We start from the raw sequence: 22,035 nt of genomic DNA on the forward strand, positions 1-22,035 counted from the left end.
TGGAACCATCCAATATGCCCTTAAACGGTCATTTTACCCATTCACAACTTAAAGTGATTTCGTAAACTCAAACCTACGACGGACGTTTATGACAACATATAATGATCATATATGGTTTCAAACGACATTATATGACCCCGAGATGTATCCCTTAAGGTCTCAAGGCCTTTTGCCACCGGGCTCCAAAACCTCAAAATTTCCTCAAAAAACGAGGATTATAGCCTTCAATATTGTAATCTGTTGACCTTTTTTTGCCCGAAAATAAAAATTGTTGAGATTTTTACCATGGTCCTTAATATCCACTAGGAGTCCAATTGGGTCCGTGGAATCATCCAATATGCCCTTAAACGGTCATTTTACCCGTTCGCAACTTGCACCGATTTTCCACGGACGTTTATGACAACATCTAATGCTCATATCTGGTTTCAAAAGGCATTATATGACATTAAGATATATCCCCTAGAGTCTTAACACTTTTCGCCACTAGGCCCAAAACCTCGAAATTTCCTCAAAAAACGTGGATTATAGTCTTCTATTTTGTAAATTCTTGACCTTTTTTCACCCAGAAATAAAAGTTGCCGAGATTTTTACCATGCTCTCTAACACCCATCGGGAGTCAAATTGGGTCGGTGGAACCATCCAATACGACCTTAAACAGTCATTTTACCAGTTTGCAACTTGCACCGATTCCGTAAACTCAAGCCTACCACAGACGTTTATGACAACATATAATGATCATATATGATTTCAAACGGCATTATATGACCCCGTGATATATCCCTTATGGTCCCAAGGCTTTTCGCCACGGGGCCCAAAAACCTCAAATATTTCTCAAAAAGTGTGGATTATAGCCTTCACTTTTGTAATTTTTTAACGTTTTTACACTCGGAAATAAAAATTAACGAGATTTTTACCACGGTCTTTAATACCCTCAAGGAGTCCAATTGGGTCGGTGGAACCATCCAATATGCCCTTAAACGGTCATCTTACCTGTTCACAACTTATAGTGTTTTCGTAAACTCAAGCCTACGACGGACGTTTATGACAACATATAATGATCATGTATGGTTTTAAACGACATTATATTACCCCGAGATGAAGCCCTTAAGGTCTCAAGGCCTTTTTCCACCTGGCCTCAAAACCTCTAAATTTCCTCAAAAAGCGTGGAGTATAGCCTTTAATATTGTAATTATTTGACCTTTTTTTGCCCGAAAATAAAAATTGCCGAGATATTTACCATGGTCCTTAATACCCTCTAGGAGTCCAATTGGGTCCGTAGAATCATCCAATATGCGTTTAAACTATCATTTTACCTGTTCAGAACTTGCACCGATTTTTTAAATTTAAGCCTTCCACGGACGTTTATGACAACATTTAATGATCATATATGGTTTCTAAAGGCATTATATGACATTAAGATATATCCCCTAAAGTCAAAACACTTTTCGCCACTAGGCCCAAAATCTTGAAATTTCCTCAAAAAACGTGGATTATAGTCTTCTATTTTGTAAATTTTTGACCTTTTTTTCGCCCGAAAATAAAAGTTGCCGAGATTTTTACCATGCTCGCTAATACCCATCGGGAGTCAAATTGCGTCGGTGGAACCATCCAATACGACCTTAAACGGTCATTTTACCAGTTTGCAACTTGTACCGATTTCGTAAACTCAAGCCTACTACATGACAACATTTAATGATCATATATGGATTCAAACGGCATTATATGACGTTAAGATGTATCCCCTAGAGTCTTAACACTTTTCGCCACTAGGCCCAAAACCTCGAAATTTCCTCAAAAACATGGATTATAGTCTTCTATTTTGTAAATTTTTGACCTTTTTTCGCCCAAAAATAAAAGTTGCCGAGATTTTTACCATGCTCTCTAATACTCTTCAGGAGTTAAATTGGGTCGGTAGAACCATCCAATACGACCTTAAACGGTCATTTTACCAGGTTGCAACTTGCACCGATTTCGTAAACTCAAGCTTACCACAGAAGTTTATGACAACATATGATGATCATATATGGTTTCAAACGGCATTATATGACCCCGAGATGTATCACTTAGGGTCTCAAGACTTTTCGCTAACAGGCCTCGAAACCTTAAGATTTCCTCAAAAAGCGTGGATTATAGCCTTCAATTTTGTTATTTTTTAACCTTTTTTCGCTCGGAAATAAAAATTAACGCGATTTTTACCATAGTCTTTAATACCCTCATGGAGTCCAATTGGGTCGGTGGAACCATCCAATATGCCCTTAAACGGTCATTTTACCCGTTCACAACTTATAGTGAATTCGTAAACTCAAGCCTACCACGGACATACATGACAGCATATAATGATCAGATATGATTTCAAATGGTATTATATGACCCTGAGACGTATCCCTTAGATTCTCAAGGCTTTTCGCTACCGGGCCCCAAAACCTCAAAATTTCCAAAAAAAGCGTGGATTATAGCCTTCAATTTTGTATTTTTTTTTTGATCTTTTTTGCCCGGAAATAAAAATTGTCGAGATGTTAACCATGGTCCCTAATACCCTCAGGGAGTCCAATTGGGTCGGTGGAACCATCCAATATGCCCTAAAACGGTCATTTTACCCGTTCACAACTTATAGTGATTTCGTAAACTCAAGCCTACAACGGGCGTTTACAACAACATATAATGATCATATATGGTTTCAAATAGCATTATATGACCCCGTGATATATCCCTTAGGGTCTCAAGGCTTTTCGCCACCGGGCCCCAAAACCTCAAAATTTCCTCAAAAAGCGTGGATTATAGCCTTCAATTTTGTAATTTTTTGACCTTTTTTCATACGGAATTAAAAATTGTCGAGATGTTTATCATGATCCCTAATACCCACTAAGAGTCAAATTTGGTTGATGCAACCATCCAATACGACCTTAAACATTCATTTACCCGTTCATAACTTGTAGTAATTTCGTAAACTCAAACCTACCACGGACGTTTATGACAACATATAAATATATAATGATCATATATGGTTTCAAACAGCATTATATGACCTCGTGATGTACCCTTAGGGTCTCAAGGCTTTTCTCCACCGGGCCACAAAACCTTAAAATTTTCTCTAAAAGCGTGGATTATAGCCTTCAATTTTGAAATTTTTTGACGTTTTTTCTCCCAGAATTAAAAATTGCCGAGATGTTTACCATGATCCTTAATACCCTCCGGGAGTCCAATTGGGTCAGTGGAACCATCCAATATGCCATTAAACTGTCATTTTACCTGTTCACAACTTGTAGTGATTTCGTAAACTCAAGCCTACCACGTACGTTTATGACAACATTTGATGATCATATATGGTTTCAAACGGCATTATATGACCCCGAGATATATCCCTAAGGATCTCAAGGCTTTTCGCCACCGAGCCCCATAACCTCAAAATTCCCACAAAAAGCGTGGTTATAGCTTTCAATTTTATATTTTTTTGACCTTTTTCGCCCCAAAATAAAAATTGCCGAGATGTTAACCATTGTCTCTAATATCCTTCGGGAGTCCAATTGGGTCGGTGGAACCATCCAATACGACCCTAAACAGTTAGTTTACCTGTTCACAACTTGAAGTGATTTTGTAGATTCAAGCCTACCACGTACTTTTATGACAACATATAATGATCATATATGGTTTCAAACGGCATTATATGATCCTGAGATATATATCCCCTAGAGTCTCAAAACTTTTTGTTTTTGGGCACCGAAACCTCAAATTTTCTCAAAAAGTGTGGATTATAGCTAGAGTTGTCAAAAATTGACCCCACCCGAAACCCGACCTTAACCGACAATGATATGAACTTAGCCTGTACTTGAACAATGGGTTAAACTAGTGACATGTATCCCGACCTGAATCTGACCTGATCTTAAGAGAAAACCGATTTGATTGAATACTTTATGACCTGAACCCGAACCTGCGCCCGACCCGATAGTAGCCGTCAACCAATTTAATCCGACCCGAAAACAATTCAAACTCGAAATAGTACCCGACCCAATTAAAACCTTAACCCGAGTCATGAAAGGTTTAATATAATTTTATATACCTTTTATTCAGCTTATATAATGGTATAATTTTGTAAACCCTCAATCCGAATAAATAAAATCTTTTGTTTAGCTTATATACCTTTAGTTTTATATTACTTGTATATAGGTTTAATAAAATCTTGATGATGCTTGATCAAATTATGGAAGGCGTAATTTTATAGTTCAACTTGGCCACATCAATATTTATTAGAATTGATCTTGAACCAAAACCCAACTCAACACTAACCCGAATTTGAATGTACCATCTTGTTAACCCATCCAAACCCGCCTCAACACAACCTGAATCTGAAATTAACCCTGATCTGATTTTAACTCGAATTGAAGCCGACCTATATCCGAATAGGTGAACGACCCATTAAAACTTGAACTGAAATTGACCCGACCTGAACCTGATTTGAAACTAGATTGACCCGACATAACCTGATCCTGATTTAACCCGAGACCTAATTTGACCCGATTCAAACCCGACTTGAATACTCGAATAGATAGCTCTAGTATAATGTAACTTTCATTCTTTAAAATATAATGGACATTGCAATAATCTTCATTGTAAGTGTCAATCAATATCAAGAACAATATATGTTCTTTATTGCACCAAACAACATCGTGTCAAGATTCTCAAGAACCTTTTAAGTATACATATCCTACACTTTATCACATAATATCCTAAAATTTATAATTAAATTCTTTCTAAAATGCCTTGCTCGAGAAGTAGCAGTATTTTGTAATGCACTCTTTACGGAGGTAGACCTTACAACCATGCATGCAGACGTTTACAAGAAAAGCCTTTCAACAGGAGTACCCTTTAAGTGACGCGTTTTATTTTTTAGGGTACATTTTCATAACTTAACAGTTTATGCTATGCTTATATTGTTCTATTTCCTCTAAATATTTACTTATCACTACTATGATAAAGTTGAGACATACATAACATCTATCGTATTCTCAACATCGAACCAAAACAACACTGCATTAACATTTCTATCGTATTCTTGAAATCGAACCAATTATACGTGTATTCACTGGTCGAACTTGTTAACGAAGAATAGTCTTATTGGTGTCCTTCCCTTACAGAATCAGAAAATTTATTAGAGAATTTAGTGTCAAATTTTTATTCAAATCAGAAAGTGCTTTGTTGTGCTAATCTTTGATTTTAATGCAGGAAATCAATTTTATTAATTAAGATTGAACTACATACATCTTTTAATCTTTACTACGACATTAGCTAATACCAATGTGCAACCTATTACTCAATTAAGCTAGCTAGAACTGATGAGTTTAAGCTTTTGAGATTAGCTTTGCATAGCTTGAGGCCTAATTGGCGATGGCTCTGCTAATCTTCTGATAGGTAACAAGATAAAACTTGCTTGTATTGACCAATAAGAACAATATTATAGCATAACACAGGAGAAATAGCATTACTTTCACTTAGCTTAGATAACATTAAATCTTAATTTTCATAACATCACTAATAATAAACAAAAATCTCAAAGATTATGCATTGACTTTAGGATCACTCTAAAACCAACAATGTAACAAACAATTTGGTCCATTGTGCTGGAACTTCAATATTCAATATTTGCACTACCTAATCATAGGAGATACACTCTATATAAGCTCAAATCTTGTAGACTCCAATCATCATTCTCATTCTCGTAATACTTTTTCTTAAGCTTCTTAGTTCGACAGATATGGCAACTTTCCACAGTTTGCTCATCATTGCCCTTTTTAGCATCACTTGCTCGATGCTTTCCTGCAATGTCTCGGCTGCAACTTCTACTGGCATCACCAGACACTACAAATTCGATGTACATGAAATAACTTATTAAGTTGCCTCTGATATTCAATATAGTTTTGACCTTATTACATGCAGGCTGCAGCATTATCTTATGCTAATCATTTTATTACAACATTTTGTTTGTAGATCAGGATGCAAAATGTGACAAGATTATGCCACACCAAGAGCATTGTGACAGTAAATGGGCAGTTTCCAGGGCCTCGTATTGTTGCCAGAGAGGGTGATCGACTTGTTATCAAAGTTGTCAACCATGTCCAAAACAACATTACACTCCATTGGTTATCTTCCGTCTTCAAGTTTCATTATTTAATTTGCTAATGACATCAAAACAATATCATACTGACTTATGTGACTATGAGCAGGCATGGGATCAGGCAAATACGAAGTGGATGGGCAGACGGACCAGCTTACATAACACAGTGCCCCATACAAACTGGACAGACTTATGTATACAACTTCACCATTGTTGGGCAGAGAGGAACACTTTGGTGGCATGCACACATTTCTTGGCTAAGAGCAACCCTTTACGGACCAATCATTATTCTCCCCAAGCGCGGTGTTCCATACCCATTTCCCCAGCCCTATAAGGATGTTCCCCTTATCTTTGGTAATGCTAACTTCCATCTCTACTGTATGCTACACTTCAATTTCAAAATTGTTTAGAATTCTAAAATTAAACATATTGTGAAATTAATCAAATCGTATATGGGCTTGCAGGAGAATGGTGGAATGCAGACACTGAGGCAGTCATAAACCAAGCAACAAAAACAGGAGGCGGTCCAAATGTATCAGATGCCTACACCATCAACGGCCTTCCCGGTCTATTATACAACTGCTCAGCTAAAGGTATATGCAAGAAATATTTAAAAAAAATCCGACTGAATATACAAACTGTGACTAATTGCAGAATTCTATGTGCAGACACCTTCAGACTGAGGGTAAAACCAGGCAAAACTTATCTCTTAAGGCTGATTAATGCTGCGCTTAATGATGATCTCTTCTTTAGCATTGCCAATCACACTCTCACAACAGTGGATGTTGATGCTGTCTATGTTAAGCCCTTTGAGACCGATACAATAATCATAACTCCCGGTCAAACTACCAACGTCCTCCTCAAGACAAAGCCTAGTTACCCTAGTGCTACCTTCCTCATGATGGCTCGGCCTTATGCTACAGGAAGCGGCACCTTTGACAACTCTACTGTTTCCGGTATGCTTGAATACCAACACCCAAAACCATCGACTTCAATCAAGAAGCTTCCTCGCTTCAAGCCCACCCTTCCAGCCCTTAATGACACTTCTTTTGTAGCCAACTTCACCAACAAACTCAGAAGCCTAGCCAATGTCAAATTTCCGGCCAATGTACCAAAGAATGTCGACAAACACTTCTTCTTCACAGTGGGGTTAGGAACCAATCCATGTCCCAAAAACCATACCTGTCAAGGCCCAATCAATACCACCATGTTCGCGGCTTCTATTAACAATGTCTCCTTTGTCATGCCTACAAAAGCCCTTTTGCAATCACACTTCCAACGTCAATCAAACGGGGTTTTCACCACCAATCTTCCTACCTCACCCCTAATCCCCTTCAACTACACCGGTACACCACCTAACAACACCAATGTGATAGATGGGACTAAAGTGGTGTCAATTCCATTCAACACCAGCGTCGAGCTGGTGATGCAGGGCACCAGCATTCTAGGGGCAGAGAGCCACCCACTTCACCTTCATGGATTTAACTTCTTTGTAGTTGGACAAGGATTCGGAAACTTCGATTCCAAAAAAGACCCTGCAAAATACAACCTTGTTGATCCTGTTGAGAGGAACACAGTCGGTGTTCCTGCAGGAGGGTGGGTTGCCATTCGATTCCTTGCAGACAATCCAGGTATGATAACTAAGAATTATAACATCCACTTTTGAGATTGTGCTTAATACTTTGCTTAAATATTGAAGGTAAATAAGACTATATATAAACATGTTTTTTTAATTATTTTGGATGTAATTTTTATAGGAGTATGGTTCATGCACTGCCATTTGGAAGTTCACACAAGTTGGGGGTTGAAGATGGCTTGGGTAGTCGAAGACGGAAAGCTGCCTAATCAGAAGCTGCCACCACCCCCAGCCGATTATCCTAAGTGTTAAAAGTGCTTCACTGAGAAAATTTTCTGCACTAACAGAGATTGATTCTAAGTTTTTCCTAGGAAATCTTTTGTTATATTTGCAAATATCTGTTTCATTAATTTCATAATATGTCACAATCTTCCTTAGTTTGTTAACCCTTATGAAGGAAGATCGGCCTGGTAGATGTAGAAGGATTTTATTGGAACATTTTTTTTCCACTTTAAATTGTATCTCGATCTTATAAATGTCTTTGTTTGACAACCAAGTGAAAAGAAAACTTCTGTATGTATTTCATACTTTGCTTACAACAACAAACTTCAAGTATGAAATGAATATTGAGTATTTCACACTCAGTTTACGATTATCTTTCTAATAGGTTTCAATCAATAAGAACATCGCATATTATCGTATCAAACACCCTCTTATAAAGTTAAAGGAGCCAAAACACTTCAGAATCCAACAGCTATATTGTGATGAAGACTTTGACACTTCGTTTCACACCTAGCTTAAAACCTTCTGAAGGAAGTTTATCTAGACATTTATGAACGATAAATGCAGTATAATGCTTACCAAACGTATGCAGAAACTTTGTCATTTTTAGGTGTGACTGAGCAATACAAAGATCAAACTCAAGGTAAAATTTTATATACTTTGCTCATACAATCAAAGCACTTAAATTACAAAATGATGAGAGCCAGATAATATGAAATTTGAATCGAATAATAATAATGGTACAAATGCCAATATATCAGCATCAACATCCTCTTCCTTTGAAGGTCTACAGATAATTAAAATAGTAGGTCAAAATTTTCTTAATTATGAATGCCCCTATTCAGTTATTTGATCATGTAGCCGTTAGTATAATTAGACTGGTTAAGATACAACGTACTCCATGCAGAGAGAATTAATATGAAGCCCGGTGTTCTTGCACTTTCTATTTAACCTCAATGAAAAGTCGAAAATATTGAAATATAGAATTCACACAATATTCCTTATTATCCCATTGCTAATGTTTACAGAACTACAGTACAAGCTTTTCGTGTCCTTAGATATGCAAGTCACAAGGCATTGAAATATGGCTAAGTCAATAAAAAAAAATAATCCCAACCTCTGTGTCACACAGTCAATCCTCAACAAATCAATAGTGATCTTTTAGGCCTAAGTGCCCCTATGCCCAGATGTTCTGATGACTCGACTCATGTCTCCTATTGCGTTTGGTGGTAGCTTATCTTAAACCCTCCCTACCAATCCCTTTCCTCTCTTCGCATTGCTGTAAGCCTGTAACCCAGTCCTTAATGCTTTCAGGGGGGGATGGGGGTTATTCAGGGTGGAGTTTTTATGGAGATGGTGGTGGTTGCGACAAGGATTAGAATTAACATGAGAATTAAATGAAAAATGGGGCTGCAAAGTAGTGGTCAGGGCAGTGTGTAGGCGGTCCGGGGGAAGGTAGTGGAAGGGGAGGGAAGAAGGGGTTTAAGATTTTTTTTTATATATATATATGATGTTAACATAATAATATGATAAGATCGCCATGTAGAATTTCCCCAAAAATGTGATGTGACGAGGGAGTATTGATTGATCAACTCGGTCTCAACATTAATTCCTATGAAACAAAATTAGAAGCCTATTGTCTTAACAGACAATATATTCTATACTTTTTGCCCTAAAAATACTTAAACTTATCCTGGCTTATTAAAAGGCCTTGCTCAAGAAGTATTAGTATTTTGTAATGCACTCTTTTGTGGAGATTGACCTTGCAACTGTGTATGCATACTTTTACAAGAAAGGCCTTTGAACAGGAGTACCCTTCAAGTGAAGCTTATTAGGGTACATTCAAATACAGCTACTATTTGCTTCTAATGTCAACTCATTTTACACCATATTTCCACTAACCATTTACTAACTCAGTGCTACTAATCAAACTGTTAAGTAATGACGCGACTACATTATCATGAATTTAAACTAATATTACCAACTAAACTTGTAGAAGAAGAGTAGGCTTGGTGTCATTTTCTTTCTTAAACAGGTCTCAGTCTCTCAGACAAATTATGAAACATTGATTTCAAACTTGGAAAAACCAATATATTAATTGGAAATGGGCTACATTATATTTTTGAAAATTACTAATAGATTTAAACTAATTTACCTATCAAAGCATTAATTTCAAGAACCATTTGCAGCATATTACCCTTCATCGCGCTCTGCAGCTCTGCTAAGACTTCGTTAAGCAAATGGAACTTCATCAGAGTGCCTACAGAAGTGTTAGTAGACTATAATCAGACTACAACCCAAGCTTACGAGATTATCAAAATATGCAGAATAGTCCTAAAACGAATTCAAATGTTGGTCTGAGCAACAAGTCCGAGTATAACTTTACTAACCTCTAATATATGAAGGCAAAATTAACCACATTTTTGCTAAAATCAATAATAAAGCTGTGATGAAACAAGGAAATAAACCAAAGCGCGTAATTATCCCTAGTCTTGTTGTAGTTTTACATTCAGAACCAAGACATAATTGTCACTTAATTTAACATTACAAACATTAGCCCTAGAGTTTAAAGAGTAACAATAGACTTCAGAATCACTCTAAAACCAACAATGTAACAACCAAATTGGTCACAATGCTAAAGTTTCAATATCCAATTTTCCTACCTAATCATCTGAGATGTACCCTATATAAGCTTATCTCTCAAAAGTTTCATCATCATTCTTAATTTGGTAGTATCACTCACAAATACAATCTCTTAGCTACCAAGTTTGCCAAAAATGGCAACTTTCAACAGATTGCTTATTGCCTTTTTTAGCATTTCCTGCTACATGCTTTCCAACAATGTCACCAATGCAGCTTACACGGGCATCACTAGGCACTACACGTTTGATGTACATGAATAAACTTTTTAAAGTCGCCTAGAAAATTCAATTCATAAGCAGTTTAGACATTATATTATATATACTTATTTTACTAACCATTATCATTTCATTATTATGTAAATTGTAGATCAAGTTGCAAAATGTGACAAGATTATGCCACACCAAAAGCATTGTCACAGTAAATGGGCAGTTTCCAGGGCCTCGTATTGTTGCTCGAGAGGGTAATCGACTCAATATTAAAGTTGTCAACCATGTCCAAAACAATATTACCATCCATTGGTATCCTTTCGTCAACAAGTTTTATATTATTATTTGAAATGACATCAAAACAATTTCAAACTGATATGTGCGAGTGTGCGACTGTGTACACAGGCATGGGATCAGGCAGCTCCGAAGTGGATGGGCAGATGGACCAGCATACATAACACAATGCCCCATACAAACAGGACAGACTTATGTATACAACTTCACCATTGTTGGGCAGAGGGGCACACTATGGTGGCATGCCCACATTTCTTGGCTAAGATCAACCCTTTATGGACCTATCATTATTCTCCCCAAGCGCGGTGTTCCATACCCATTTCCCCAGCCCTATAAGGAAGTTCCTCTTATGTTCGGTAATGCTTCCATCTCTACTGTAAGCTACATTTCAATATCAAACATTATATAGAATAATAGAATGACTAAAAATAATCAAACTGTATATGGGCTTGCAGGAGAATGGTGGAATGCAGACACTGAGGCAGTCATTAACCAAGCAACAAAAACAGGAGGCGGTCCAAATGTATCAGATGCCTACACCATCAATGGCCTTCCTGGACTATTATACAACTGCTCAGCTAAAGGTATATGCAAGAAAGATCAACATTGTCTGAACTAAATATATAAACTGACTTATCACAAAATTTTGAGTGCAGACACCTTCAAATTGGGTGTAAAACCTGGCAAAACTTATCTACTAAGGATTGTTAATGCTGCCCTCAATGACGATCTCTTCTTTAGCATTGCCAATCACACTCTCACAACAGTGGATGTCGATGCTGTCTATGTTAAGCCCTTTGAGTCGGATACAATCATCATAACTCCTGGGCAAACTACCAATGTCCTCCTCAAGACAAAGCCTCATTACCCTGGAGCTACCTTCCTCATGATGGCTCGGCCTTATGTAACAGGAAGCGGCACCTTTGACAACTCTACTGTTGCCGGAATCCTTGAATACCACCAACCAAAGCCAACAACTTCAATCAAAAAGCTTCCTCTCTTCAAGCCCACCCTTCCAGCCCTTAATGACACATCTTTTGTAGCCAACTTCACCAACAAACTTAAAAGCCTAGCAAATGTCAAATACCCGGCCAATGTACCAAAGATTGTCGACAAACACTTCTTCTTCACAGTAGGGTTAGGGACCAACCCATGTCCTAAAAACCATACATGTCAAGGCCCAACTAATACCACCATGTTCGCGGCTGCTATTAACAATGTCTCTTTTGTCATGCCTACGAAAGCTCTCCTGCAATCACACTTCCTCAGACAATCAAATGGGGTTTTCACCACTAATCTTCCCACCGCACCACTAATCCCCTTCAACTACACCGGTACACCACCAAATAACACGAATGTTATAGACGGGACAAAGGTGGTGTCGGTTCCATTCAACACCAGTGTTGAGCTGGTTATGCAAGGCACCAGCATTCTCGGGGCAGAGAGCCACCCACTTCACCTTCATGGGTATAACTTCTTTGTAGTAGGACAAGGCTTTGGAAACTTTGATTCTAAAAAAGACCCAGCGAAGTACAACCTTGTGGACCCCGTAGAGAGAAACACTGTTGGTGTGCCTGCAGGAGGGTGGGTTGCCATTCGTTTCCTTGCAGACAATCCAGGTATGCTACATCCTATTTAGGGATTATTATCAAACATAGTCTGCAAAAATTTGAAGGTAACTAAAACTAAAAGTATTTTTTGTGATTTGACTACTCTATATAGGAGTATGGTTCATGCATTGCCATTTGGAAGTTCACACAAGCTGGGGCTTGAAGATGGCCTGGGTAGTTGAAGATGGAAAGCTGCCAAACCAGAAGCTGCCACCACCCCCATCTGATCTCCCAAAATGCTGAAAGTGCTTCACCCGGAAATTTTTCTACAAACCAGAGAATGGTTTCCCAGCCCCCTCTTCAGATTCCAAACAACCCCCCTTCTCCAAGTTTCTATTAGATTTATTACACTGCCACTCATTTTCTACTTTGTCAAACCCTAAACAGGATAGAGTGGACAGTTAGCTGAAGAAAGTTTTCTTTTCAATTTCCCCATTCTGCATTGTTTTTTCATTTAATTTCCCTTGTTAATGATCATGTAAAGGACAAGAAACACAATGAAATGCATAATTTTTTTACGAGACACAAACATCCAATTTCAATAACGAAAATGATGTTTATTACATAATCTCATACTGAATTTGTATACTTGCCAACAGAAAATGGTCTTACTGGAGCATTCATATGCTACCCATTATTGTAGTAAAGTGACACAGAAAGGCAGAGATATGTTCTACTTTCTACATGTCTGAAGGATGGCTATGAAAGGCCAGAAACAGTACCTATTTTCCTTTGCCCTTTCCCTTCCCCTGGCCTTTCTTTGCCTCCATCTTGGCCTGGATACGAGCAGCAGCAGCTGCTTTAGCTTCCTCTCGCTTCTTCTTCTCTTCTTCTTTCATTGCAGCTGCCATCTCTCGCTGCTTTTTCAACTCCCTATTTTGTTATCATACAACAGAAAGTAATGAACAATAATACACTGGCCAAAAGACTAAGTCGAGAATAGGAATAAACAACTTACTCAAGCCTAGCCCTCTCATCTGCAGCACCACCAATACTCATACCCTTGCGTGGTCGGCAGGCTACCAACTCCACCTCAAATATTAAGGTTGCACTACATAATACAAGATCAGGTCGATGAAATCAACAAAAGGAGACAACAATTACGAACTTCAGAAGAAGCATTTTTGATCCCCCAAGCACCACGTCACCACCCCCTCTTTTTTTCTCAAAAAAAACATTGTGAAGCATTAATTAGAATTAAATAACAAAACGGCTTAGCAGTTAGCAATACAATCACTTGCTAAAAAAGAAACACACACAACAACCAAAAAAAAAAAATTAAGGATTTGACAGGAATCAGTAAAGTTGAAAAGGCAGTGAGCACTCTGAGCAGTGACATACCCTGGAGGAATATCTGGAGGTGAACCCGCACTACCATATGCATACTCGGGCTTGCAAGTAATCTTAGCTATTTCACCAACCTGTTAAAAGACTGATTGTCAAATTTTAACTAGATGATACGGATAATTGGGTGGCAGAGCTTATGAATAAGCAAATCAGTGATATTCACCTTCATAGTTTTGACTGCAATATCCCATGCCTTGATCACTGCACCCTGTCCTATCTCAAATGTAAAGATTGTATTGTCTTCATGTGTACTATCAAAGACTTCATCTGTTTCAGCCAGAATGCCTTCATAATGAACTGTCACACCCCAAAAATGAAAAAGTCAGACTAAAGTAACAGCTATAGAAAATCATCGCTGTAACAACATTATAATAGCACATACATCATACAAGGAAAATTCTTCATTGCCATTACCGTATTGATACAAACTACCCATCCTTCAATTTTATAACTATAACACAGTTCTATACTAAGAGTTTGAGTAATCCATATCAAGTATCGGAAAAAAGAATAAGCAAGAGGCTCTTAATACAAGTAAAATAAAGAAAAACCAACAGGTATCCTTTCTAAAAGGCAATGAAAAATAGAGCAGTGAATCAACCACCTTGGTTGTTGTAAGAACAATGCATATAATAATATTCCATTAAAAAAGAAGTCAAACTCAAAACTTCCATAATAAAGATGTACAGTTATTATCAAGCTATTGCTGAATTTGACATCTTAAATAAACAAGTGTATAATTGTTCCATAATAGTGATGTGCATTTATTATCAAGCTACCAGAATGGATTCATGAGACACTTTTCTCCTCTATCCTCTCAAGGTATTTCTTGTAATGGTTTAATGATAGTATATATACTTCCATTAGTTCCATAGGGAGGAAAAGGAAAGGAGTAGGAGATATATCATAATATCCAGTTTTCTGTGCGTTTTGTGTCTATCCCAAATAACAATACCATTAATTCACTGACAGCAGCCTAGTCATAAACAAAAGATCATCTTACTCAAGGAGCAATTTACGAGTCTCTCCACAATCTGTCGATACAACTTACATCCTTAAATCTCTGATTATCTTCCATGGCTCAAAAAACGGTTCACCACTAGAACTATACAAGCTCTAAATTCAGTAATCTCTAGTTATCTTCTTCATTCTATATCCCATAAAATGTTTTTTCACAACAGGCTGAAGCAGCAACTTAAATCATCTCTAGTTATCTTCTATAGCTCGTAAAATGTTTCGCCACTACAACTCTACAAGCTATGAAATCATTAATCTCTAGTTATCTTCATGTCTCATAAAATGTTTTGCCACAACAGGCTGCAAAATCATCTCTAGTTATCTTCTATAGCTCGTAAAATGTTTCGCCACGACAATGCGGCTCAAAGGATTATAAAGACACAAACAAATCAAAAAGACATCATAAGTACTGATAAGTATTCTCAGTGAATATACCATCTACAAGAGGAAGTTCATCAGTTGGACCAACAGCATTATCCTTAGGCCGCCTTACAAAAGTCTTCAGAACACCACCATCACCAGTTAAATCAATTACATCTCCCATAATTTCGATTGTTTTAAACACCTGACGAACCAAACAGTAATCACAAGATCGTCAATTTTCAATTTGTAATGCAAATACATAAAATGCCCAAATATAATTCAAAACATACTCATAATATACAAACTTGTTGATTCCAATCAATCAACACCAATAATACTCAAATTCATCACAATTCAACATACGTAAACTAAAAATCCAACAATAATCGAACATAGAAAAGCCAAATTTAGGTTTAAAAATTGCAATTTCACAAAAATTAGTTTAAAACAAATTAAAATCGACGCCATTTTTTTCACAAAATTGAGTATCAGAGGAGAGAGAAAGAGAGCTAACCGATACAGTAGTGAGGATTGCGACGGAAGGAGACGGCGGAGTTAGCGACGGCGACGGCGGCGGAGAAAAATAGGAGAGAGAAATTATATAAACCGAGAAATTTGAAGGCCATAGCAGTAGAAACAACACGATTTATGTGAGGATTGTTCAATACTCTGTTTTTAAAAGAGGGAATAAATTTTTTTTTAAAGAATTTTATCTTATCTCATCATGTTATTTTAAAGTCAAAGATTTTTCTTTTTTTTTTCTAAAAAAGGAGGTGAAGATTTTTTTTTTTTTTTTCTCTTTTTTCTCAATCTTAAAAAGTTGAAGAAAAAAGAGGGGTGAAGATTTTAATTCTTTTGTGAAAATCATTAAAAAGGAGGGGGAAAATATGGAATCTTTAGTTGGGAAATGGGCTATTTATTGAGTCAAGTGTGTAGTAGTGACATTACACAAAAGGTTTGGTATGCCCCCATATTAGTAAAGTTCATATGTCATCAATCATTACTTTTATCAGTTTATCATCCTCCAATTATACATGTGTCTTTCACTCTTTCGTAACTTTAAATAATTACTAGTATCCTTCAAATCATACGAGTAATAATTACTTCGTATAATCATAACGATAAAATTCTAGTTAATTAAAATGATAAGCAGGATAAAAATGTATTTGTATATAAGAAGGAAATCAAATGGAGTTTTGGGTGAAATCATCCAAGTTTGATTTGATGGAAGAATATTTTATCCAATACTTGGTCGTGAATTATTAAAAGAAAGTAGATAGGGAAGGGAAGGAGGCTCACCTGAGGAAGCTTTCTCTATTTAAACTGCCGAACAAAGAACTACTAGGCGTGATGATGGTGTAATTTCCGACAAGAATTGGAAGTTAATCTAGTGGGTTATTACATACAAGTACATATAGTCATGTATTTTTATGGTTTTGTATGCGGAATAGGCTAATGAGAAATGTGAATCAAGTTAAAAGAAACTCGGTCGATGACCCTATATACAAGCACTGTGAGAGACATCTTTGTACTCGTTTTTTTGGATTGTGCGCAACTAGGAGGCGTGGAGAAATGTAAGTGGACTAGATAAGGGCATTTATTTCATGTTTTCATCTAGTCGGAGACTCTACAACAATGTCTAATACAAAATCATCAACTACTTCAATCAAGGTAACCCCCCATACCAAATTTGGCTAATGCATATTTTAATGTTTTAAAAAAATTAAATAGTCATCCAAAATTATTGGCGCTAAGAAGTCACAATTCGATTTTGATTTATAAAAGAAGTTACAATTCCACAATCTAGAATACAAAATCAAATTGTGACTATAAAAAGCATAGTCATCAATTATGGAATTGTGACTTCTTAGCGCAAGGCATTAGAAAATTAAGCATAGTCTTTCAAAAAAGAATTGTGACTTGTAGACGCATCAATGTTTTAGAAAATTAAGCCCATCTCTTTGATTTAAAAACTTTCACTTTCATTTAACAATTTGATTTAGTAGTTGAAATGTTACTCTCTTTAATCAAAGAAAACTAAGTTAATCAAATTTAAAAGTCACCAAAATGGATTCATTCATAAATTTAAAAACAAGCTTCATACTACAGAACACTCCGTACTTGTCAAGTTTAGCTAACATGGTGGTTAAAATATTTGCAAACAATGAAAAGATTTGATATACTATTTAAAAAATAACAAAAATTTAAAGAGAGCATCATAATTATTTGCATGGTAAAATTATAAACTCATGTACGTACTTATTAACAACTTGTGCAATTTATTTTAGGACACATGAAAGCATGTCTTAGCAACCAATACGACGATAATTTAGATGCGGAGATAAAAGGAAAGGATCCTTTCTTTCTCATTTAAATTATTGTCATACCCATTGAAAGCGCAAACTCTCGTATGCACCTTAACAGTTCTCACCAACAAATCTTCTTATTGAAAGAAGCTGCTAAGTACAGGTACAAAATAATAGAAAAGGGGGTAACCGTTGATTTAAGACTACAAAAAATTGAGGGAATAATAACACTACAGCTCTTCAATCATCCCTATTACCTAGCCTTAGCTACAGTTTAGTGTGTGAAATTTGGCAAAATTCGTACAAAAAGTGTAATGTCCTATAAGGTACTCTCCGTAACAGCTAAAAGGACCTGAGAGGCCAAAGGCAAAACTACTCATTCGCTACTTCGTTTTCTTCACTCCCAGATGAATTCGCCCTTCTAACAAATCGCCCCTGCAACATGACATGAATCCTGATTTAAGTAAAAGATACAATTATGGAAAGAAAAGCAAGATATCAAACTTAGGTTGATCACAGCATACACTGCATACAGATGCAAAATATGCAACCTAAGGAAACTCGCTTACATGAACAAATGGACTGTCTGATTAAAAGAGAAAATTAGTGATAGTGCAGGAACATTACAATTACATTTCAAGAACTAGAAAATCTTCGCAGTTGCAGCCTTGCAGGAAATAACAGTTGTATTACAAAGAACATATTGACTGAAACTTTCTAAGAATTGAGAATAGAACATGAACATCAAATAATCAATCAGCAAAAGCTACAAGTATGCCTTCAGTACAAGTCGCACCATAGGTCTCAAACAACATACTCCCTTTGTCTTTGTAAGAAAAAAGTCGCAATTCTATTTTGAATCATCCAAAATATTTGGCCTCTTACGAGATTACAAGTGAAATATTGAGCTTTATCATCTGCCTTCATCAATATCCATAACCAGGAACATAAAGCAAAAGGCTTTGAAAATGCAAATATTTTATCAATAAAACATAATAATGGCCTACTATTAAAAGGATGGATGGAGCACATATGAGCTCAGAAAAACTAACCCGTCACATAGATGAAACTAACCCAAACAAGCACATATACATCTTAACAAACATAATGTTCATATTTAAATCCACGTAAGGTAGTAGAGCCAAAAAAGGCACAAAGCACCATGAACAAATGCACAATTGCACACCCACATATGTAACTTTGACATGACTGAGATTGAGCACTAACCGAATTGGCATAGTTGCATACCTTCATTCTTGGTCGTTGATCAGCATTAACTTTTCTAACTTGATATCTAATCTTCTTTGAGAAGAAACGTGTTCGCCTTTTCTCCTTGTACCGCTGAACACTTGCTTCCCTCAAGGCTCCAGGCTCACCAAATAGATCTATTTGCGCCAATCTTGCCTGCTATAAAAAACAGTTCAATCCTTGAGTTTCTATTGTTTTATTGTTGATTCCATCATAAGTGAATACAAGCATGCAAAACGCTTCTATCTAAAAGATTAACTGTGTTAGACAAACAATGTTAGCAACAAAAGCATCTATGCAAACCCTAATTTAGGGGCCTGCACAGATTAAATAAATATTTAAGTAGAAACGGAATAATATAATATGTACTCGTATTATAATACATAAACAAATATACTTCATTTTGTCTCACTTGATTAAATTAATCATTTTGCAACTGAGGTAATGCCCAAAGAAGAAACATCAAAACTGGAAAACTCCAAAACCGGTACTTTTTAATTAGGAAAGAAAAGTTTGGTGACCGTTTAATCCAAGCGTCAAGTATCATTAGGCGCCAAACACTGTCAAACTAATTTTCTCAATCCATACAAGAGAGTCTATTTCCACTTCACTATAGTCTATATGCCCTCCATAATTGTTAAGATTTTCACCATTTAGTCAGTCTAAAAGGAGCAGAAATAGAGTTTCAGACTCGGAATAAACACTTCGTTCATAAATCTCTAATTGAATAATTCTATATTAGCAATGAAACCTTGAAGAACTTAAATGAGGCAGAGATAAATCTAGAACTTACCAAGGCATCACTTCCAGAAAGCTCGGAGCCCAGAACGTCATCGGAGAAAGGCGAGCCTCGATCTGACCAGGCATCCAAAACCTCATCATAATTCAGTTTCAAGAGCACCCCAGGGTTGGATTTAGAATTTGATGTTGAATTTTCCTTGCCTGATGATGTTGAACTGGACTTAGGACTTGAAGACGAATTTCCTTTGCTCAAGCCTGAACTGGACTTGGCAACCGACACTGAATTTTCTTTCTTTAAGGTTGAAGGAGAGGATTTAGTGTTCACTTTTTCCAATTTTTTCTTCTTTTCAGCTGGCAAAGGCTTGCTCAACCTTGGTGAAATTTCACCAACATCAACAGCAGGAAATCTCCACCAATCTCCCTCGTCATTTTGTCTAAATGCCTTGGCCACTCCACCTCTCATCAATCCGAATCCAAAATCAAATCTCCCACCTAATCCTAATCCTAATCCTAACCCCACTGGATACCCATAACAGAAACTAACCGGGCCAACACTACCATCATTGGAGCAAGCAGTGGATTCCCCTTCAACACACACATTCACATCCCCCATTATGCTGTCTATGGCACCCTCCCCAATCTCTTCATCAAGGATTGATTCCGCATCGAAATCGTCATATCCATCACACAAATCAGAGGAATTCGTTTGGCAACCAATTTCTTCCATGTCATATGAGCATGACTTACCATAGGCAGTTGAATCTAACTGAAAAACAGGTTTCTCAACTGGGAAAGGTAGGAGCAATTCACCAGAGGTTTCTTCACAGGAAAAGGATGAATACTCACGTGGTTTGATAAATTTGCCAGGCTTACACATATCCTTGGCAGGGAAAATATTTGGATATGCTGTGGAAAGCAAAGCAGCTGCCTCATTGTAGGTCTGATTTGGGCGTTTCCGAGGAGTCCGTGGTTTACGAGTTGAGATGGCTAGTGGGGAATTGCTTGATTCTGATATAGTCGAAGAAGGCGATGAAGAATGAGAGGTACGGGTTGAAGTAGAGGGAGATTTAATAATATCAAGGTCAATTGCATAGGCAGCCCGTCCACCTCCACTTAAGCAGGAGCTCATTGTTAAAATGAATCTCCTGGCTGAACTCAATCAAACAGGCCTAATTCAATTAGAACTCAACGATGAGAGACAAAACAAGATTGAATTAATCCTCATTAGCTTCAAGAAGCTTAGGAAATTTAAAGGTACAAGAATCAGAAATGGAAGAAGAAGACTCAATTTCAAAACATCAGTTATCTGACAGTGGCACAGAACAAAAAAAATAAAAGTAGAGCTTTGGACTCAGCAAAGTTGGCAGATTTAGTAAGCTTTTAAGAGGCAAATAAGGAGAATTCAAAACTTTGCCAAAGGAATGGCAAAGCAAAGAGAGTAAAAATCAAGCTTCAAGCTTTGTACTAAACTAGGCAAAAGGCCAAAACCCTGAACCCTAGAAAAGCACTTACTATCAAGGTGAAAAGCAAAAAGATGTCTACAGTACACCAAACCCAGTTTGCAAAAACAAGGAAAGTTTCTGAGTCCTAAGCTTAAACCCTGAAAAACCCCATATCTGAATTGACCACAAGAAGCAATTCTAAAAATGTGGATTGCTAAATTGGTTTATGTAGGAAGACAATGGATTCTCTTTCTAATTTATACAGGAGAAAGGAAGGAAGGCACAAAGCTCAAAAATCAAAATCTGAACAGTGGATGGGTTTTGCAGTGAAGAATCAGAAGTCAGCAAGATGAAAATATACCCGCTGAGAGTTCAAAAGAGAAATCTAGCCCCACAATGAAAACTGGGGGGGTTGGAATGGAGGGGAATGGGGGAGGAGAGAGAGTTGATGGGCGATTAGTGTATATGAGCAGGTCACGGGGGATGAGATAAGAGGTAGTAAAAAAAATCCGTTAAAGAAGCTCTGAAGATAGCAAAAGCAGAAGAGTGGGACTCTCAGAAACAGAGAGGTGGGAGTATGTGTTCTTATGAGTAATGAACTGATGGTTAAGAAAACAGGGCAAGAGCCAACCTTTTCTTTCATATGCCAACAATAGTTACAGGACCACTATTATCTCTCCCCCTCTACTGTCTACACCAAAGTATTTACAATAATTTAACCCGCGGCATTGACTACAATGCCCCTGAATTTGAAGTACATTCTCACTTCTCAAAGGTACTATTTTACCATCACAGAATTCTTTTTTCACTGCAGGATAAATTATCATCCAGAAGGAGATTGATTGCCAAGT

At 37.0% G+C, this 22,035-nt stretch overlaps 4 protein-coding genes across 9 annotated transcripts; 2 read left to right on the plus strand and 2 right to left on the minus strand.

The window, feature by feature from the left end:
• The first annotated feature begins 5,677 nt into the window (after positions 1-5,677).
• Positions 5,678-8,848, plus strand: LOC145595122 (laccase-17-like). 2 transcript variants are annotated; one of them, XM_081651486.1, is made up of 6 exons: positions 5,680-5,866; positions 5,983-6,134; positions 6,219-6,463; positions 6,574-6,702; positions 6,778-7,740; positions 7,867-8,848. In XM_081651486.1, the coding sequence occupies exons 1-6, from the start codon at positions 5,750-5,752 to the stop codon at positions 7,995-7,997; spliced, it is 1,737 nt and encodes a 578-aa protein (XP_081507612.1). In that variant the 5' UTR covers positions 5,680-5,749; the 3' UTR covers positions 7,998-8,848. The 2 variants fall into 2 exon arrangements, with proteins under 2 accessions (XP_081507611.1, XP_081507612.1); XM_081651485.1 differs by having other exon boundaries at positions 5,678-5,866; positions 6,574-7,740.
• Positions 8,849-9,992: 1,144 nt separating this feature from the next.
• Positions 9,993-16,206, minus strand: LOC145595124 (peptidyl-prolyl cis-trans isomerase FKBP20-1-like). Its single transcript, XM_081651488.1, has 7 exons — positions 15,962-16,206; positions 15,520-15,649; positions 14,231-14,364; positions 14,062-14,141; positions 13,679-13,771; positions 13,443-13,593; positions 9,993-10,227 (listed from the first exon to the last, which is right to left on the minus strand). The coding sequence occupies exons 2-6, from the start codon at positions 15,626-15,628 to the stop codon at positions 13,443-13,445; spliced, it is 567 nt and encodes a 188-aa protein (XP_081507614.1). The 5' UTR covers positions 15,629-15,649; positions 15,962-16,206; the 3' UTR covers positions 9,993-10,227.
• On the plus strand, positions 10,701-13,444 carry LOC145595123 (laccase-17-like). Its single transcript, XM_081651487.1, has 6 exons — positions 10,701-10,858; positions 10,977-11,128; positions 11,222-11,466; positions 11,566-11,694; positions 11,767-12,729; positions 12,833-13,444. Exons 1-6 carry the CDS (start codon positions 10,745-10,747, stop codon positions 12,961-12,963), a joined length of 1,734 nt encoding a protein of 577 aa, XP_081507613.1. The 5' UTR covers positions 10,701-10,744; the 3' UTR covers positions 12,964-13,444.
• Positions 16,207-17,700: 1,494 nt separating the features above from the next.
• LOC145595126 (protein CHLOROPLAST IMPORT APPARATUS 2-like) lies at positions 17,701-22,011 on the minus strand. 5 transcript variants are annotated; one of them, XM_081651491.1, is made up of 3 exons: positions 19,795-22,011; positions 18,981-19,157; positions 17,701-18,188 (listed from the first exon to the last, which is right to left on the minus strand). In XM_081651491.1, exons 1-3 carry the CDS (start codon positions 20,869-20,871, stop codon positions 18,126-18,128), a joined length of 1,317 nt encoding a protein of 438 aa, XP_081507617.1. In that variant the 5' UTR covers positions 20,872-22,011; the 3' UTR covers positions 17,701-18,125. The 5 variants fall into 5 exon arrangements, with proteins under 5 accessions (XP_081507617.1, XP_081507620.1, XP_081507616.1 ...); XM_081651494.1 differs by having other exon boundaries at positions 17,701-18,207; positions 19,002-19,160; positions 19,795-22,010; XM_081651490.1 differs by having other exon boundaries at positions 18,981-19,160; positions 19,795-22,010.
• Between the last annotated feature and the right edge of the window lie 24 nt (positions 22,012-22,035).

Source organism: Chenopodium album, chromosome 19 (genome assembly GCF_948465745.1).
Source record: "Chenopodium album chromosome 19, dcCheAlbu1.1, whole genome shotgun sequence".
NCBI lineage: Eukaryota > Viridiplantae > Streptophyta > Magnoliopsida > Caryophyllales > Amaranthaceae > Chenopodium > Chenopodium album.

Bases quoted from the DNA above. Each gene is read 5' to 3' on its own strand.
- LOC145595122 (XM_081651485.1), top strand. From the start codon at position 5,750: ATGGCAACTTTCCACAGTTTGCTCATCATTGCCCTTTTTAGCATCACT. The intron at 6,464-6,573 runs GTAATGCTAACT...ATGGGCTTGCAG, and splicing joins GGATGTTCCCCTTATCTTTG to GAGAATGGTGGAATGCAGAC. The intron at 7,741-7,866 runs GTATGATAACTA...TAATTTTTATAG, and splicing joins ATTCCTTGCAGACAATCCAG to GAGTATGGTTCATGCACTGC.
- LOC145595123 (XM_081651487.1), top strand. From the start codon at position 10,745: ATGGCAACTTTCAACAGATTGCTTATTGCCTTTTTTAGCATTTCCTGC. The intron at 11,129-11,221 runs GTATCCTTTCGT...CTGTGTACACAG, and splicing joins AACAATATTACCATCCATTG to GCATGGGATCAGGCAGCTCC. The intron at 12,730-12,832 runs GTATGCTACATC...TACTCTATATAG, and splicing joins TTTCCTTGCAGACAATCCAG to GAGTATGGTTCATGCATTGC.
- LOC145595124 (XM_081651488.1), bottom strand. From the start codon at position 15,628: ATGGGAGATGTAATTGATTTAACTGGTGATGGTGGTGTTCTGAAGACT. The intron at 14,142-14,230 runs GTGAATATCACT...GTCTTTTAACAG, and splicing joins TTGCAGTCAAAACTATGAAG to GTTGGTGAAATAGCTAAGAT. The intron at 13,594-13,678 runs GTAAGTTGTTTA...ATAACAAAATAG, and splicing joins GATGAGAGGGCTAGGCTTGA to GGAGTTGAAAAAGCAGCGAG.
- LOC145595126 (XM_081651490.1), bottom strand. From the start codon at position 20,871: ATGAGCTCCTGCTTAAGTGGAGGTGGACGGGCTGCCTATGCAATTGAC. The intron at 19,161-19,794 runs GTAAGTTCTAGA...TGTTTTTTATAG, and splicing joins TTTCTGGAAGTGATGCCTTG to CAGGCAAGATTGGCGCAAAT. The intron at 18,189-18,980 runs GTTAGTGCTCAA...GTCATGTTGCAG, and splicing joins TATGCAACTATGCCAATTCG to GGGCGATTTGTTAGAAGGGC.